The sequence below is a fragment of the Tachyglossus aculeatus genome, chromosome 9 (assembly GCF_015852505.1).
Source record: "Tachyglossus aculeatus isolate mTacAcu1 chromosome 9, mTacAcu1.pri, whole genome shotgun sequence".
In the NCBI taxonomy this organism is placed as follows: domain Eukaryota; kingdom Metazoa; phylum Chordata; class Mammalia; order Monotremata; family Tachyglossidae; genus Tachyglossus; species Tachyglossus aculeatus.
Window position 1 is genome coordinate 3563407 of NC_052074.1, and position 19174 is coordinate 3582580.

The 19174-nt window shown below is 50.9% G+C and overlaps 1 protein-coding gene across 21 annotated transcripts in view; it reads right to left on the minus strand.

Annotated features, from left to right (window-relative positions):
- The window catches only part of NRXN1 (neurexin 1), a 683270-nt gene extending 664299 nt beyond the window's left edge, over positions 1 to 18971 (minus strand). For 10 of the 21 annotated variants that reach the window (XM_038751829.1, XM_038751832.1, XM_038751812.1 and 7 more), the window contains exons 1-2: positions 18812 to 18970; positions 13579 to 15850 (exon numbers count right to left, since the gene is read on the minus strand). In XM_038751829.1, coding sequence (XP_038607757.1) covers positions 13579 to 14353 — 775 coding nt within the window. In that variant the 5' untranslated portion in view covers positions 14354 to 15850; positions 18812 to 18970. Of the gene's footprint in view, positions 1 to 13578; positions 15851 to 18811 lie in introns of all 21 variants that reach the window. The other 11 variants (XM_038751828.1, XM_038751831.1, XM_038751822.1 and 8 more) reach the window with 2 other exon arrangements.
- Between the last annotated feature and the right edge of the window lie 203 nt (positions 18972 to 19174).

Sequence of the window (19174 nt, forward strand, 5' to 3'; positions counted from 1 at the left end):
TCACACTCTTAATCCCCATTTGACAGATGAAGTAACTGAGGCCCAGAGAAATGAAGTGACTTTCTGAGATAAAAGAGCAGACAAGTGTCAGAGCCAGGCTTGAAACCCAGGTCCTTCTGACTCCCAAGCTCATGCTCTATCCACTAAGACATGCTGCTTCTTGACATGAGTTCCTGTGCTTCATTTATAACAATAAGAACAATAATAATGGTATTTGTTAAGTGCTTACTATGTGCCAAGCTCTGTTCTAAGCACTGGGGTAATCCATGGCACATCCAAGTGAGCTACCTAGGTAAGCATTCCTGACTGCAAACAATGGGTTTTGCAGCCTACTCTCTTTTACAAGCTTTGATGGTATAAAATAGGCAGTTCACATTTTTAAAAATTGCCATAAAACCTCAAATATATTGTAAACTGCATAAGAGTTATCATGCTCATGTGGGAATTTAAGTGATTTGGGGTTCTATTTAGAAAAGAGATCACAGACTAGATTCAGTCTCTGAAGACATTTATTACTTACATTAAACTGTTCTTGTCTACAGGCTGGTTTGAACGTTTTCTTTCATCAGAAGAAGCCTTTGGGTTCCACAACAATTTTTCTCTATATGTGTTTGTCACCTACGTGGAGATATTCAACCTGAACCCCGGTCTCCAAGTTACCATCTTTTCCTAATGACATTCAAGCTAAATTCAGGAAAGGCCTAGCAAAAAAGAGGGAGGAATTCGGTAGTATTTACTGTCTTTTGTTTCTTTCTTTAATGGTATTTGTTCATTCATTCATTCGTATTTATTGAGTGCTTACTTTGTGCAGAGCACTGTACTAAGCGCTTGGGAAGTACAAGTTAATCAGTGTTTACCATGTGCCTGGCACTGTTCTAAGCACTGCGTAGATTCAAGGTGATTGGGTTGGGTGAAGTCCCTGTCCCACAGAGGGCTCCCAGTCTTAATCCCCCCACTTAACAGATGAGATCACTGAGGCACGGAGAAGTGAAGCGATTTGCCCAAGATCACACTGCAGTTGGGTAACAGAGCCGGGATTAGAACCCAGGATCTCTGACTCCCAGCTCTGGGCTCTTCCCATCAGGCTATGCTTCCCCGGTCTTCTCCCGTGTCAGCAGGCTACAGGCTGAACCCGAAGTGGGACCCTGGTCTCCTGATTCCCAGAGCCATGCTCTTTCCACCCTTAGCCTCACTACACAAACCCTTACACTTCGTCATTTCCCCTATCCGTAACGTAATTTAATGTCTGTCTCCCCTTCTAGACTGTAAGCTTCTTGTGGCCAGGGTTCATATAATACTAATAATAATGATGATGATGGCATTAGTTAAGCACTTACTATATGCCAAGCCCTGTTCTAAGCGCTGGGGTAGTTACACGGTAATCAGGTCGTTCCACGTGGGGCTCAGTCTTAATCCCCATTTTACAGATGAGGTAACAAGAACAGAGAAATTAAGTGACCAACTCTCTTGTCTTACACTCTCCCAGATGCTCAATTCAGTGCTCTGCACACAGTAAACGCTCAATAAAGACCACTGGTTGATCCACGGTATTGATGGAGGTGTGGCCCATGAATTTCCCTCAGCAAGCAGGAGGGCTGGGTTTGTTTGAACGGAATGCATGAATTTCGCAAATTTCAATTCAAACTGCTTTTTCCCAGACTTGGCCCAATATCTCTAAATGCTTTTGCAATCTGGCCTAATAGAAATGTTTCCTCCTGAGTACCCAAGAGCAGAGCCAGTCCTGACAGTGGAACATAAATCAGACCAACTTAAAACCCCAATACAGGTAACAGCATAAACTGGGATTTGTCCTGGAAAATGCCAGTACTTCATCATACACACACAAATGGACACACAGACACAGATGCACATAGTATCCAGAGAAAAATGCTATGTCTAGGTACATAATATATACAGAGATATATTTTCGGCTTTCACACTCAATATATCATCAATAACGAAGCTTATGGATATGCTTGTGGGTGTGTTTGTAAGAATGAAAAACCCAATGTACGAACCACAGTACCAAGTGTACTCTGCACAAAAACAGGCCCTTGTTGTGATATCCTGCTAACCTGGTGCTCTTCTGACTTCTGCCTCTTCAACTTGCAATCCTTACAAAGCTTCTATCAGAAAAGAAGCGCTTCTTTCTGGATCACAGTGTGCTCCGCTGTTCTATCCGCGGTCACGGGATCCCACTTTTCAGCTGAGAAGTAGTTTGGGCTGAGATTTCATTTAAATGCTTCCCCTACCCTCCTTGCTTTTGGTCTCCTGATTTCAGTTTACCACACAGCTGCTGCATGGACAACCTACTCTCCTTATGTGTGCCAACCAAAACAGCTGTGTTGGGGTGAACACAACATCAGTGCTAACGGGCTGACTTAGTTTTGGGACTTGTTTGTGATCCTGTCTTGCCATTTGAGGTTGGGGGGAGGGGAAAAGGGAGAGAGGGAGAGAGGGAAAGATGTTGTATAGTTTTCTTTGAAGAAGATAGCACAAGCAGTGAAGTTCACTTATGAGGGCAATGTATAGCTGACAAGGCCAATGTGGGGACCACTGTTCTGGCCACAGTGACAACACAAAAAGGTTGCCCCTTGTTAATAACAACAAAGGTATTTGTTAAGTGCTTACTATATGCCAGGCACTATACTAAGCGCTGAGGTAGATCTAAGCAAATCAGATTGGTACAGTCCCTGTCCCATGTGGGGCTCAAAGTCTCAATCCCCATTTTCCAGATGTGGTAACTGAGGCACAGGGAAGTGAAGTGACTTGCCCCACGTCCCCAGCAGACAAGTGGTGGAGCCGGAATTAGAACCCATGACCTTCTGACTCCCAAGCCCAGGATCTATCCACTATGCCATGCTACTTCTCCACAACTCTGCTGTACTTTAGGTTTGTACCACCGAATGCTGTTTTTTTTTTCTTTTGCCTCCCTGTCTCTTTCCCCGCAAAGCTTTTGTTCAAAAAGAGCCACTCCCTTCTTGATGGCCACAAGTCACGTAGGCCTCTCCTCAGCAACTGATTACGGGTTTTCACGGGGGAGATACAGCAGTGTCGGAGACTTTCCAACTCCTTGAAATGCTTCCTCCTCCACCCTGGCTTTCGGTTTCTCAATTTTAGCTCTCCATACAGCAGCTGCTGGGATCCTCTCCTCCAGCATTCCACTGAGAGCAGCTCTGTCAGTCCAGCTCTGGAGTCCAGCTTCGACACTAGGAAACTGACTCTGATTCAGAACATTCCAGATGTTAAGGATCATGGATAGAACTCTCAAGGAGTTGGATGTAATATCGGTGGAAAGCCAGGACTCACAACCATGAAGTGTTCCTTTTTAGTAGTGTTAATGGCATCTACAAGACCCCGGATTTATGGATTTAAGGGGTCTTCTGCCTGCCTCCAACATCAATTCTGAAGGCTTTGATTTCCAAACCATGCTGTAATAATAACAATAACAATTTTTATCCTCTTACTATGTGCCAAGCACTGTTCTAAGCACTAAAATAGATACAAGTTAATCAGGTTGGACACAGTCCCTGTCCCACATTGGGCTCACATTCTCAATCCTCCTTTTTTTTAACAGATGAGGTAACTGAGGCCCAGAGAAGTGAAATGACTTGCCCAAGGCCACACAGCAGACATGTAGGGGAGCCGGAATTAGAACCCATGACCTCTTGACTCCCAGCCCCGTGCTCTATCCGATATGCTGCTTTTCAACTCTGCTGTTTCTATCACCTCTGTTTTATATTGTACTTTCCGTAGTACAGAGCTTTCCACCTAATAAGTGATAGATAGATGCCATTGATTGACTGACAACAATCTCTGGTTCGCCCACCTGACCCTGGAAAGAATTTAGAAAGGCCCCAATGACTGTGAAGTACCTTGGGCAAGTAGCGGTCACTAGTGGGGAGACCTTCCTCTGGAATTCTGTTGGATTGTACTCTTCCCAGTGCTTAGTACAGTGCTCTGCATGTAGTTAGTACTCAATAAGTACCATTGATTGGACATCCAGGTGTCCACTTGGGCCCAAATTGCTCACAGAGCCCAAGCCCACCTGCAGAGAGAAGCAGTCTTGAGTTCAGACATTCAAACCTTCCCTTATGGAACCATTGGCTGTCAGTGTTAATTCACAGTCTTTCATTTGTTTGGATTTTACACAGGAGAAATGGTAAAATCAGTGCCTGGCTTAGGCTGCAGACTGCTCCCAAATGAAACTATATATCAATGCATAATGAGAGAGCTATGTAGAACCCTGGTAATGCCATCTCATGATACTGACAATATAGGAGCCATGGAATTGAAACGACATCGAAGGAAGATTTGTGGGAATTGATTTCCCCTCACCTTTTTGCCAACCATCACCTTGGACCCTGGGGACATCCTAGACAGAATCTTAAGTTTTCTCCAATAGAGAGGATCCTGCACAGGTCATTCAAACCCTAACCCTGCATCTGACAGGACTGACCCTTATATGTCTTCTCCCACTCCCTCCCGTGTCACCCTTGCTCTTGGATTTGTCCACTATATTCACCCCTCCCTCAGCCCCACAGTACTTACATCTGCATCCGTCACATATTTATTTCTAGTTAATGTCCATCTCTCCCTCTAGACTGTCAACTCATTATGGTCAGGGAATGTGTCTGTTTGTTATATTGGACTCTCCCAAGTAGTTAGTATAGTGCTCTGCACAAAGTGTTCAATGAAGATGATCAACTGACTGACTGCCTGTTTCTCTGCAGTGCCCAGAGCAGATACTGAGGATTAACAGGTTTCTTAGCAAGCTGCAGATGTGTCATCCCTGAAATGGCCTTAGACAATAACCACCCATAATGATGATGATTATAATGATGGTATTTCTTAATCGTTTACAGAATTCTCTCCCCTCTTCCTTTCCTATTGCCTTTCTCTCCACCTGTCATTGTCCTTTCTCTCATTTTTTTTCTTATGGTATTTATTAAAGAGCTTACTAAGTGCCAGCCACAGTACTAAGCACTGAGGTAGATATAAGTTAATCAGGTTGGACCCAGTCCCTGCCCCATCTGGGGCTCACGATCTTAATCCCCATTTCCCAGATGAGGTAACTGAACCTCAGAGAAGTGAAGTGACTTGCTCAAGGTCACACAGCAGACAAGTGATGGAACTGGGACTAGGAATCCAGCTCCTTCTGACTCCCAAGCCCGTAATCTTTCAACTAGGTTACCGTGAGGTTTCTGGGCACTGAAGCGATGTTTACAGAGACTTAGTCCCACTGGGCTGGGCATGGGGGGTGGGGGAGGGGGGCAGAGAACAGCCAGTAGCAAGAAATGTAAGCCACTATATAGAAAACTGAAGAGGGGCAGAGATCAGTCTGGAGGGAAGAATAGGTGAATCGAAGAGGCAGTGAAGCAGTTTCAAGTATCATGTTAGAGCAGTGGACAGCAGCTGGAAGACTATGACAGTGAACAGACCAGTCCCATGATTTCTGTCCTTGAGCAGAGATTTTTCCCAAAGCCTGCAATGCCAAGAGCAAGACTTGGAACAGGCTGACTGAGTGAAAACCCACGAGCCCTGCATCCAACAACCGTAACCTCAGCCATGGAGAGGATTACAGTCTTTTCAAAAATGGCTCTCTTTCCCTCCACAGATATAAACCTATACACAGGAGCGTACAATGTCAGAGATTAACATGAGGTGCTGGGGAACCACAGAAATGTGCCCAAGATATCATACCTGCTCTAGAGGGGCTCACAGTCTGAAGGGTGAATGAGAAACATAAATGGATAAATATCACTTGGTTGAGTGAAGGAATAGACAGTAGATATGAATGAAGAAAAAAAACCCAATGAAGAACAGAAATGTGAGTGACAAGGTTGCTGATGGGTTGGTGTGCCTAGGGGAAAGGGAGGGAGGAGAAATCATGGAATGCTTCCTGGAGGAGGTGGCCTTTAGGAGGGCTTTAAAAGAGGGGCAGGGCTGGATGGATCTGAAGGGGCCAGGGGAAGTAGGTGAATAGAGTGCAGTGTTCTGCACTTCGCAGGCACTCAATAAATAGTACTGATTGCAATAATCAGCCTATTGGATGATGGGGAAATTCCTGCCAAGAACACAACCGGCCTCGACACTTCTACTGCAGCGGAGATGTATCAGCATTACAGGATGGCAAAGCAGGGTGCTGACTGTGATCTTTGCTCCCGGAATAAACGTCCAAAGAGAAGGATGAAGATGAAATTAGATTCTCCTGCTGCCTAGTTGCAGGGGTTGGGTGGACATGGATAAACGAGGCCACCACTGGTCTGAGAGTCCACCCAATCCCACATTCAATTTCTGAGGGTCAGTCAGTCAATCATATTTATCGAGCACTTACTGTGTGCAGAACACTGCATTAAGTATTTGGGAGACTACAACAATATAACAGAAATACTCGGAATCCTCAACCTCAAGGAAAGCCAATATTAACACAACCAATGGTAGCTACTGGGCAACATGAGTGCCAAACCAGAAGGGAGAAAGAGGTGACTCTAATGCAGTTGAGCCAGCCTCCCAGGACCCTAAAAACCTGCTTTTCCCCGGAAAAGTTCTTCATTTTACAAAGATTCGATGCCCAGAGGCAAACACATGGCAGACCCTTCTCCTGCTCTGTTGCTCCCCGGGTCCAGCTCACCTCCTGCATGCTGTCTTTGGAAGGCAGGAGCCCTGACATTGGTGCCGGACTGGGATGAGAAGAGTTTGCGCCCTTACTCCGTTGCCTGTTGACCGCTCAATGGGATGCTGAAACCCTGTCATGCCAGAGGGTAGGGAAGCCCAGTGGTTGAGGGGAGTGCCTGGGCTCTTCCTACCTTCTGTGGTTCTCACTGGGGTAGATACAAGGTAATCAGGTTGTCCCATGTGGGGCTCACAGTCTTCATCCCCATTTTATAGATGAGGTCACTGAGGCACAGAGAAGTTAAGTGACTTACCCAAAGTCACACGGCAGACAAGTGGCGGAACTGGGATTAGAACCTATGACCTCTGACTCCGAAGCCCGGGCTCTTTCCACTGAGCCATGCTTCCAAATCAGCAGAATACCACAAACTGAACTGTCCAGGTGGCTCGATCCATCCGGCTCTGGAACCCAAGGGAGGGATGGCATTGAGGTGAGACCGCATGGCTTGGGGACATCTAGCAGACACAACATCACGTGTGCACTGAAGCCTGCCTCGTGGTGCCATTCATGCCAGGACTCACACCATGTTTCCACACCAACCAGACAGCTGATGAGGAGGAAGGCCTGGGGCCCACTCTATTGCAAAATCACTGACCAGCCCCAGAGAGAAGCCTATAGCTTACTCAGAGCAGATTCTTGCAGACAGGCAGGGTTTATGGAGGACATGAGCAGGGGCTAGAGGCCTTGCATGTAAAATACCTCTTATTTTGAAATTTGCTTTTGTGAATATATTTCTCTGGCGACTCTGAAAAATGTTCTTGAAAGTGACGATTGCTTTAGTGAGGGCTAAAATGTTTATATGATATTTCTCGAGAAGTGAAACAATATTTCATAGGGTATCTCCACAGGCAGCCTCTCAATCACGAGTTGCATCATGAGTTACATCATGTTGAATACAAAAGGCTGGGTGACGGAGAGCTGGAGGGAGAAGGAGCTGAGAAGCTGTGTGGCCTAGTGAATACAGCCCAGGCCGGATTCTAATGCCTGAACCCAAGGATGACCCATCGACAATAAAAGGAAAAGAAAAAGATAAACAAACACTTCAGATATTTGAAATTTCTAAGAGAAGTCTAAATCAATACTAGTACAGTGAGAGTGGTAAGTGCAGGGTTCTGAATGAAAAGTTCCCACTCTTATTGTATCCAAATCAGGGCAAAGCAGAGTTCTGGAATTATTTTAGGGGAAGGTCGCTCCGTCACTTGCCCGCTGTGTGACCTTGGATGAGTCACTTCACTTCTCTGGACCTCTCCTACCCCAGGACCTGGACCAGACTTCTCTGGACCTGTCAAATGGGGATTAAGACTGTGAGGCCATGTGGGACAGTGACAGTGTCCAACCTGATTAACTTGTATCTACTCCAGCGCTTAGTCCAATATCTGACACCTTTAATACCATAAGAAAAAATGAGAGAGAAAAGGCAATGACAGGAGGAGGGAATTACTTTGTATCTCCCCAAGCGCTTAGAACAGTGCTTGGCACATAGTAAGCACTTAAATATCATTATTATTATTATATCTGCTGTGTGACCTTGGGCAAGTCACTTCACTTCTCTGGGTCATTTACCTCATATGTAAAATGGGGATTGAAATTGTGAACCCTCCTTAGGACAGGGACTGTGTCCAACCTGATTTGCTTGTATCCACCCCAACGCTTAGTACAGTGCCTGGCACATAGTAAGCACTTAAATACCATTATTATTATTATTACTATAGAAGAGAGAAGGCACCCACCCATGCCCGTTGGGTCTGACTGATTCCAAGAAGATCTCTCGTGTGAATGGAAGTGTCCCAAGCCCTCTGCTTCACTATGGCCTTTTTTTTCTCTTTTGGATTCTTTGACCCTTTGAATCGTCCCGATCTATTCTTTTCTCTGAGGTGACCCCGAGTCTCAGGGCTGATTCAGTACCAAGGACAGATCGTCGTGGTGAAATCAGACAGAAACCGATTAGGTCTTGTGAACCAAGCTCACTATTGCTCCTGGTCTTCCCCTTCTCCAGCCTCTAATTACTCTCCTGGGGGAAGCATCTCCAGGCTCAGGGGAGATGGCGTGGGCCAACCTGATTCAGGGAAATCGTATTTCCAGCTGATCATGGGGCTCGGTTATGCCACCAGGGCAATAAGCTTAAGAAGGCAGTGAAACAGTCTTGAAATAAATGGAGGGAAAGGGAGTCTGAGGAGAGAAGATTCAGCAGGATTCTACGGATGCCCCAGAAGAGAAAGCTAGCCTTCTGGTGGCGAGTTCCCAAGGGTCGTAGTTGAAGATCTGGGGTAGGGCAGGGGCAAAGTGAGTTTTTATATTTACCTTTTCCAGATCATTTGGGTCAAGGTAACCTCTCTGCATTGGTGAGGAGGACCACGACTAAATTTTGCTGTAGGGCCATTCTGAATGGACAGAGAGTGCTTTTCAAAAATGGGGAGAAGAAAAACAAACCCAAATTCAATGGCCTTTGTGGACGTCCGTGAAGCTAACCCACTTTGATCAGGAAACACGGATTTGATAGGCCGGACACACTCTCTGATGAGTAGGTCGACTTGCCTGGAATCCAAGATCCCATTTCCTGCCAGGCTTTGAAAGCGGCGGAACATTGCATTTGGATCCAAGTCCCCCGAATAAGAAAAAAAAAATCCTTTCCTTTGCAAATGTTCTAACAAATGTTCTATCACTGGTTGGCACAGTGGCTCTCAGACAAAGGTCTTGAACAATTTTTGAACATTTTTCCCTTTTCTCCACTGAAGCCTTTGCCCCTCCACTTTGAACTCAAAGACAAGAGAGAGTTCAAAACTTATCTCTGAGTCCCTGCCTTCCCCAGAAATTCTTCCTCGATTACAGCAGGTAGGGTAAGGATTCTCTTTCTGGAGCTATACAATAGGTAAAAAAAACCATCAAGCCAATCTTTCTCTCTCTCTCTCTCTCTCTCTCTCTCTCTCTCTCTCTCACACACACACACACACACACACACACACACACACACACACACTCCTACATGGGCTCCCTTTTAGTACTTAAGCTCCTTGAGAGCAGAAATTACAGTCTTCTAAAGTCCCGGACAGCACCGAACCCACTGCACATAGTTGGAAAATAGTGAGCAATCAATGTGAGAAAACAGCTTACAAAATATTAAAACCCAAGTTCAGCACCTAGATAGGAGAGATGTACAACAGCAGGGAATCCAGAGTGAGGCTGAAATACACAATGAACGTGCCGTGCACTTCTCCCACAATAAGAGCTACTGTCTGGCTCCAAGACAGACCCAGGGGGGTCCCTCGCAGATGCCACAAAAGGGGGGACTCCTATCATAAACACTAGTTGTGGGAAGGCTCTGTCCCACCATCACCGAGCACTTGCGTGCAGTCAAAAATAGTCAGCCGGTAGCCAGGCCCGGGTGGACATCCCGAGGTCCACTGGGAGTGGGGAAGCCAGGAAGCAATGGCCAGACCAAGGAGATCTGCTGTGTGGCAGCAGGAGGCTGGACTTGGGGGAGCCAGAAAAAAGGCAAGAGGAAGAGCAAAGTGGACAGAAGAGCTAAGGAGGCAAGTAGAGAATCCCCACCATGTCAAGGTACTGGCACAGCCTGAGGGAGGGAAAAGGCTGCTGATTTTAAGGAGGCCTAGAAAAAACACTCAGTTGGTCCACAAAGCCAAAGCCATGGGAGACCACAGGCTCACAGAAAACCAGAGACCACCCATTAGGGGATCAGAAAAAAGTGGCAGGGGGGTGAGAAAGGAGGAGAGAAAAGAGAAAAAAGACATATGATTGGCATAGGCCTGCAAACTGCAAGTACCAGAACTGGCAGAGTCAGGCTGAACAGAAACTATCACAGCCCTGGTGGAGTTTCAAATGGTGGTACTCCATGCTAGTTGGGGCCAGGATTTGGGATCATCACATTGGCTGGAATTCTTCCAGGTCCCTCCCCCGGAAATCTGTCCGGGATGTCCAGGCTGTCAGTATAGTCTAGTGAGAAGAGAACTAGCCCTGGGAGCCAGGAAGTCTGAGCTCTAGGCTTGACTCTACTATAGGTTCTCAGAGATAGCGAGTGACTCAGCATTCCAACTCTACCAATCATCCCATTGCCAAGCTCGGTGCATTTTGTTCAATTCTTTGGCAACTTCCTCTTCAGCCAAGAGCCCTGCCCCACAGCAAGTGACAGGGTTTCCACTGGACGCGGTTTTGTGTTTTCTCCACGAAATACGCGCAACTGAATCTGAGCCGCCTTCTCTTCCCTGCACCCAATCTGGCCAGGAAAAGCAATTCATTTCAAAGTCCACCCATACGCACAAGCTGTTTGTTTCACAGGAATTTCCTCATTTGAGGGAGGAATATTTGTGCCGCACACTCTTCACTTCCTTGCATTACATCTCTTTTATATAAGGGGTGGGGAGGGGGGTGTTGTTGTTCAGCATGGTTTCTCCCAAAATAAAGTGTGTGTTTGGTATTCCCTTCCATTTGCTAATCGACAGACTGTGCAGTTGCTATTTTTACTAGTGCCAACCTATTGCACCTGTCTTTCTTTTTTCGCCACAACTCACAAAAGAGGTTGTTTTCCTCCCAAGCAGCAGCATCACTATTATATTCGCAGGCAGGAAGGGCTAAATCTCAAGGGGGGAAAACTCTGTGGCCAATCCACCAGGGTGGGCATGAGTTGAAGTGGACTGATGAAAGAAAACCTCATCAGGCGCTTGAGACCAGAGCCAAGAGACCCAATTTGTCACACCTCCCTGATGACCACGGGTCACCCCACCCTAACATTAGAGAGGTAGGAACAGCTGACTGAGCTGCCACTGACTCTTGTGGGGGGAAGACCTGAACAACCTGTCAGAGTAAAAAAAGTCACCAGTGGAAGCATATGGCAGACACAAGTGGATGAGCGATGCTAACAGAATACTCGGGGTGCCTAGGCCCTGACAGTGAGAAAGAGGGCTGCCCAGGATTAAAACCCTGCCACCGAGTGATCTTCAGGCCCTCAAGCTTCAGAAACTGCATTAGCAACTGCAAAAAATGTTGTCTTCCTCAAGGGAAAATACTTTCTGACGACTCAAAACTCGGGCCGCCTCAATAATTTTTCTCCCTCGTTTGATCCTGCGATGTATCACATTTCTCAGCTTTTCCACGGAAACAATCATTTCTGTGTACCTGATCTTGTTTTATAATGCCGTTCATGTAACCCAATTATCTGCAGCTCCTGTCCCTACAGCTTCGAAGCAGCAACAAATTCGATTGAAAAAAAATTATTGGAAGAAAAGTCAGAAGATCAGCAGTTTTGAAGCCACTTCCGCATTCCCTCCGAAGACACCCCACCCACCTCCGCCACTGACAACAGAAACCGCGGGGAAATCGCTGACCCCAAGGGAGTCTATCAAGAATAGAGCATCCGTAGTAAACTCCTCTTCCTCTACTACAGCTCCCGGCGTGTCAACTCTCATTCACTTCCAAACCCGGATATGTGTCTTCCTCATTTTATCCACCTGTTTGCTGGGTACCACTTGGGAAATGCACTATGTAGAGATGGGGCATTTTCAGAGAGCTAAACCTGGCTTCCATCCGGCCTCTTCTAAAGCAAGGGGGTGGGGGACACACCAATGCCCTGTTTAAGTTGAATCCCAGCATGTGCTGGTCTCCATCATAATCACGTGAGATGAGCACGACCTCAAGTAGCACTCCCCTTCCGGCCAAGAGGTTACCCTTTTCCCTCCCCACTGTTCTTTCACCAAGAAAAAATCTGACCCCCGACCCCAACCCTGTCTAAAAATGGCAGATCCCAGCTTTTCTCTTTCCCTGGGATCACTCCAGTAGGCCCCAGAATTAATCCCCAGAGTCTCTGGTTCGGTCTTATTCTAGAAGTTCAGGACCAATCTCTCTAGGGGCCTCTCCAATCTAGCTTCCCTAAACAGCACCCCAGGGCCCCGAGGGAGCACCAGGGAACTATTGTGGATTGGGAAGGAGGTGGGGCATTGTAAGAGAATACAACTGTAGGGAGAGTTGAATTTGTTGCGACCTCCAAGAGGACTGGGAAACTAGAGCAGACTTCAAGCGTCGACCCCAGAAGGCCCAATCAAACCATGGACCACTTAGTGAGTGCAGAGCACTACTCTAAGCACTGGGGAGGGTGGAACAGAGCAAGCAGGCAATATTCCTGCCCTCCAGGGTGTTAATCTAGCCTGGGGAAAGGTTGGCAGGTGCCCAGAAGGGGAGAAGGGGAGGGGCGGGGGGGGGGGCGCTGAGTCCATGGCTCATGTTTCTGGGCATTGTTTCCCAGTGTTTAAGACAGTGTTCGGCAGATGTTGGATGCCAAATAGGGTGTGTTAAAGCTGGGAACCTGTCCAGGACAAGTTAACGACAGCAGGGGAGAAACCATGGGGAGAGGAGAGATTGAAAGTGAACACAATTTGGAAGTAGTTGGTGTGGGGGACTGAAAGGGGCCCAAATCGGGAGGTAGGAGGGTTTGAGGGTGGTGGGAGAGGGAGGGGAGACCAGAAGGGACCAAGATCGGGAGTGGAGGAGGTTGAGAAGGGTAGGGGAGACTGGAAGGGGCCCAAACCAGGGGGGCGGGGAGGGGGGGTTGAAAGAGAAGGGAAAGGCAGGAGCAGAAGGAGGTGGGGGGAAGGGGAGACCAGAAGAGGCCAAAACCAGGGGGGTGAAGGTGGGTGTTGAAAGAGAGGGGGAAGGCAAGAGCAGACAGAGTGGAAGAAAGGGGAGACCAGGAGGAGCCAAAACCAGGGGGATGGGGGTGGGTTTTGAAAGAGGGGCGCAAGGCAAGAGCAGAAGGAGGGTGAGTGGAAGAAGAGACCGGAAGGGGCCAGATTTGGGGAGCAGGGTGTGAAGGTACTTCTCCTGAGGGGGCCAACCAAGGCTCTAGCCCTGCCCTCCCCTCTCCCCTGAGGCGGCGACCCTGGCCGGGCCCTTACCTTGGCTGCAGTCCTTGCCCCGGAAGCCGGTCCTGGAACAGTCACACACGGCCCTGTCGTCCACTACAGAGCAAACGCCGCCATTAAGGCAGACGCCCCCGTCTCCTTCCTCTTCGCAGGGATCCCCGCCCCCGCCCCCGCTGGGGGGCTCATCGTCCAGCCTGACCAGGCCTCCGTCCACGGGGACGGCCGGGACCCGGTCGACGCGCACGTCGCGGATGGAGCCTCGGAAGGGTGGGAGGTCGCGTACGGAGGCGCGGGTCAGCTTGAGGGGGGCGGCGGCCAGCAGGGAGGGGGGCAGCCCCCCCACGAAGAGCCCGCTGAAGACCGTCATGTCCCGCCTCCTGGACCGCACCTCCACCCACTTGGCCTCGACGCCGTCGACGAGCAGCGTGGTGTTGCGGAAATGGCGCCGCACGTGGACCGCGTGCCAGGCGCCGTCGTTGACCGGGGTGTCCCCCAGGACCGTGGCCGGCTCGGCACAGAAGATGGAGAAACTGAGCTGCAGCCTCCCCCCGCGGGTCAGGACCAGCTCCAAAAAGTCACAGAAGCCCTCGTCGTCCAAGTAGACCAGCAGGCCCCGGCCGCTGCGCGTCTTCAACTGGAAGCTCATCTCGCTCTCGCAGCAGGCGTTCCACTTGGGGAAACGCGTCCACTGGCCCTCGGTGCCCGGGAACTCCAGCCCGCTGCCCAGCTCCGCCCCGCAGCCCAGCAGCAGCAGGGCCAGGCAGGCCAGCAGGCAGCCCCCCCGCCGCAGGACTGACGCTGTCCCCATGGCCCGGGCCGGGGCCGGGCCCGGGGCGCCGCACCCGGGGGGGGTCGGGGGAGACAGGGTCGGAGGCTTCCCGGGCCCCCAAGCCGGGGGGGCCAGGAGGAGGGGAGACTCGGGGCAAGGGGGGGGGGGGAGAGGCTGGCCGCCTGCGCCCCTCTCCAGTTGCGCGCCCCTTTCTGGATCAGGTTATGCGCCCCTCTCCAGCTGGGTGCCCTCTCCAGTTGGGCGTCCCTCTCTGGGCACCCCTCTCCGGCTGGGAGTACTCTCTGGGTGCCCCTCTCCAGCTGGGTGTCCTCTCTGTGTGGTCCCCTCCGGCTGGGCGTCCTCTCTAGGTGCCCCTCTCCGGCTGGGCGTCCTCTCTGTGTGGCCCCCTCTGGCTGGGCGTCCTCTCTGGGTGCCCCTCTCCGGCTGGGCGTCCTCTCTGGGTGCCCCCCTCCGGCTGGGCGTCCTCTCTGGGTGCCCCCCTCCGGCTGGGCGTCCTTTCTGGGTGCCCCTCTCCGGCTGGGAGTCCTCTCTGGGTGCTCCTCTCCGGCTGGGCGTCCTCTCTGGGTGCCCTTCTCCGGCTGGGAGTCCTCTCTGGGTGCCCCTCTCCGGCTGGGAGTCCTCTCTGGGTGCCCCTCTCCGGCTGGGCGTCCTCTCTGGGTGCCCCTCTCCGGCTGGGAGTCCTCTCTGGGTGCCCCTCTCTGGCTGGGTGTCCTCTCTGGGCGTCCCTCTCCGGTTATGCACCCTTCTCCAGCTGGGCACCCTCTCCAGTTATGCGCCCCTCTCCAGCCGGGTGCCCTCTCCAGTTATGCACCCCTCTCCAGCCGGGTGCCCCTCTCCGGTTATGCGCTCCTCTCCAGCTGTTTGCCCCCCACCAGCCGTGCGCCCTTTTCCAGCTGGGCGTCCTCTCCGGCTTTGTGCCCTTCTCCAACTGGGCGCACCTCCCCCGCCGCCCCCCAGTTTCAGGCCGAGGCGACAGCCACCGAGGAAGCGCCACTGGAGGAGACGGGGGCGCGGCGGGGTGATCTCAGGGATCCAGAAGCCAACACGAGTGGGTGGGCACGGCTCCCCTCCCTCCCCAGCCACAGAGACCTCCAAATCCCGACGCCCCGTCGAGGCACCGAAATCCCCGAGAGCGCCTGGCCTAGACGGCCTGCTCACATGTTCTCCAGCTGCGGTACGGTTCCCTCCGGGGGGGACGTAGGGGGTTTTTCCCCCAGGACGGCAGGAAGAGGGAGGGGGTCCTCCCCCTCAGATCCGAGACTTCCCAAGGCCGGGCAGGGCTCCGGGTTCGCCTTCCATGGCTTCCCCGGCTCCGAGGGGACAATGCTGTGCTGGTCGATGCGTCTTCACCCCTGTACACCGCTCTGCCCACGGAGACCCCCAAGGGGGGGCCGAAATCCGGGAGCCTTCGCCCCCCTCGGTGCCCACTTGATGGGCGAAACTCGACGGCTCCCTCCTCGCTCCGCTCCTCCTGCGCCGGATCGGTTGCAAGGATTCGGAATAGCTCCCGGGAATCTGCAAATCAGCCAAAGAAAAATTCAGCCCCCGCTCAAGACGTGCGAGCCTCCGGGGCGATGGCCCTGCCCGGGATCGTGGCTTAACCTAGAAAGGAGATATTTTTATCATCGGTCAATCAATCCACCGTTTTTATTGGGCGCTTACTGCGTGCTGAGCACTGGACTAAGCGCTTGGGAGAGGACGATATAACAAGACAACAGATACATTCCCTGCCCACCGCGAGTTTACAGTGTGGAGGGCAGTCTTGATTATCTGATTATCTTAAAACTGCCTTTCTCCTAGCTTTTGGTTTCCCCGGATCTCTATCACCTACGGCTCCCTAACAACCACCCCTGAGCTATAACCGCTACAGATTCGCAGGTCCATGCTGGAATGGGCAGTTCAGGTCGAAGCAGGCTGAGGTCAGAGACTATCTAACCAATATTTCTAAGATTAGGTTGAATTTTTTTTTCTCATTGCAATAAAAGAACGCCTTAAAAAAATCTTTGGAGGTTGCATGTACTCCTTATCAGCACTCCCTTGAACTTCAGTGATTACAATAAAAGGATGCCTTAAAAAATTGAAGGTACAATGCCTGTACTCGTTTTCAGCATTCCTCTGAACGTGAGTGCTTATGACCACAATTTTCTCTTTTCTTATGACCTACAGCTGTTTTCCGGTTTCATCCGTCCAAAGGCCGCTTACCGGCTTCGTGGATAATATCAATCTCTTTCGGCCAAAGCGGCTCCAACAACCCGGCTTCTTCCCCAGGGAGGGAGGGAGGGTGTGGTGTGTGTGTTTTTTGGGGGTGGGGGGCGGGGAGAGGAGATCAAGCGGTATCTTAAGGAGAACCCCCGGAATGACCAACTATTTCCTTCCAGTTCCTCTCGTGGCCGAAGCGTTCCGTTGCAGGTGGACAAAAAAACGCGACCAGAAGCTGACGTGCTGTAGATTTTCCACACCTCAATTGGATTCACAGAAAGGGTTAAACCCTCCGGGGGTGGGGCCGACATGTAATATTGGCCACCGTGAGCACGGGGGTGAAATTGCCCACTCGCCCGGATCCTCTCCCGTCTCCCCTGCCGGCCTCCAGGCCCAGTCTGTCCAAATGAAACAGCAGGAGCCCTCCTGTTTTTGAGGCTCAGAAAGGCAAACCCTAGCCCTTAATTACCTCCCTTTAGCCCTAACCAGGACCCTATTCAGACCCATGAACTACCTCGCTTTATATCCCTAATTCCCCCCTTTCTTGAAATATTAAAAAAACACACAAAAATAAGCGCCTAACGCTTTCTTTGCCAAAAGCAAGGCAATATCCTCCAACCTGAAGCAGTTCCGCCTCCAAAACACGCTAGCTCGCTATGTCAAGAGAGCACACTACTAATTTATCATCTGGACACAGAAGCTCACTGTCTAATTAACACTTTTTTTTTTTTACAAGCAGAAACTAGCAGTAATTTATTGCACCGCATTGTGTTGCTGCTTCTACAGGGAGGGACCTTGGAGCATTTCTCTTCAGTACAGAGCAATCCCTACAGGTGTCAGCTGAGAGCCAGCCAGGATAACCCATCGCAAGTTGCTCCTAGATGAAATTGGTGACTGCCTCTCGACCACTCGTGTTTGGGTCTGTGTGTGTTTGTGCTAAATGTGGGTGCCTCTCCTCTTAAAATAATAATAATAAAATCCCAGGTGTGATTGATTAGGGCTGATAAATTGATCCGTTCCACCCCATCGACCACTCCAGGGAGTCATTTGCTACTTACTAAACCCATACAACAGGGTGGGTTTATCATTTGCGGTTTTGTGTTTTAGAGGCCACATTGGATTGGTGGGGGGAGGTGTGTGTATGTGTATAAAACTCGAATTCGGTTTGGGGTTCGTTGTTGCATGATGCGAAATCAGCAAAATCACTTGACCCCCCCCCCCCCACACACACACAGTAGGCCTTAATTGTTCTTATCCAAAACAGACAGGGAGAGAGACCACGAATCATCAGCTCCTGAGTTATTTTCGAGGGACCGAGGGAAAAACACACCCAGAAAACCCCCCAAACGTTTCACACCCAGAGGAAAGACAAGGGGTGTGTGTGGATGTGTGCGGAGAGAAAGACACAGAGAGAGAGAGAGAGAGGGGGGGAAGATAGAGAGAGAGGCAGGCTTCTCTTTGGGTGAGTGGGTGGGTGGGGGGAAAAGACCTGGCTAGTTCGCAAATTACAGCATGAAATAAAAAGGTCGGAAAAGCAGGCTCACTGCAGCCAGAGGAGAGGGGAGGAAAGCGCTCTAATTCAAAAGCAGACGGAACAGCCTCGTTAATTTTTCCTTCCATTTCGAGAATCCAATTCACTCACCGGCTCCTGGAAGGATCGATAAACAACCCCCCTCTCCCCCCTCGCCGGCTGCGGTTATATTTATTTTAATGTTTTTGGTTATCACACCCTCCTCCAGCGTGTCCTCTCGCCCCTCCCCCCGAAAAAAAAAAAAAACCCTACCATCAGCAAGAACCCGAACTGTTTTGGACATGGAAAAAAGGGACCGCTTTGTCAGGGTGCCGGCCCCCTCTCCGAAACGGGGAATATCATCCTGCCTCTCCCATCCCATCACACCCACCAATTCCCCAGGCGGTTTCCCGGTGCAGACGCCTGCCGTATCCTGCTTGGATGGAAGAAGAGCTGTTGCCAGGAAGATAGGGATGTCGAGGAAGGGCAAAATCTCCCAGCTTTTTTCCCCCCCTCTCACCCCCAATCCCTCCATCTCTTCTCCCGCCCCTACGGCTCATAAATCACTGCATCTAACCTTTCTCATCCCCTCTCCACCTTCCCCACTGAAAGCCTTCCACGCCAAACGATCCCCCTCGCCCTTCCCGCACAAATTCTCTCTTGGGGACCGGTGGCACCATCTGACTCAGTTGCCCTGGAGAAAGGGGGAGGGCCTCCCCTCCTCCCACCACTCCCTCCACCCCCCCACCGGCAAAAGAGCTCTTTACCTGCCTGGGTGTCTGGGGGTCCCCACCCCTCTTTAGCTGGGGAAAGAACCTGGGGCAAGCCCCGGCTGGAGCCAATTTCCTTCTGTCTGGGGCTAAGGCGACCGCCTCCGCTGCCTTTTCCGAAGCCGTCAGCCTTGAGCGTCTCTCTCCAGGAGTGGGGAGGGGGGACGACGAGGAGGAGGAGGAGGAGGAGGAAGGGGAGAGCCGGTTCACATGACCACAGGGCCGCCTTTCCGCAAGAGGAGGGCGGGGCCGGGCCCGCTGCAGCGCGATGGAGCTGCGCGCCTTGGCTTTGCGCTGCGCCCTGCTTCTCTTCTACAACGCGGTGGGGGGCTTTTGGACAGCTCCCGGGAGGAGGTCGGC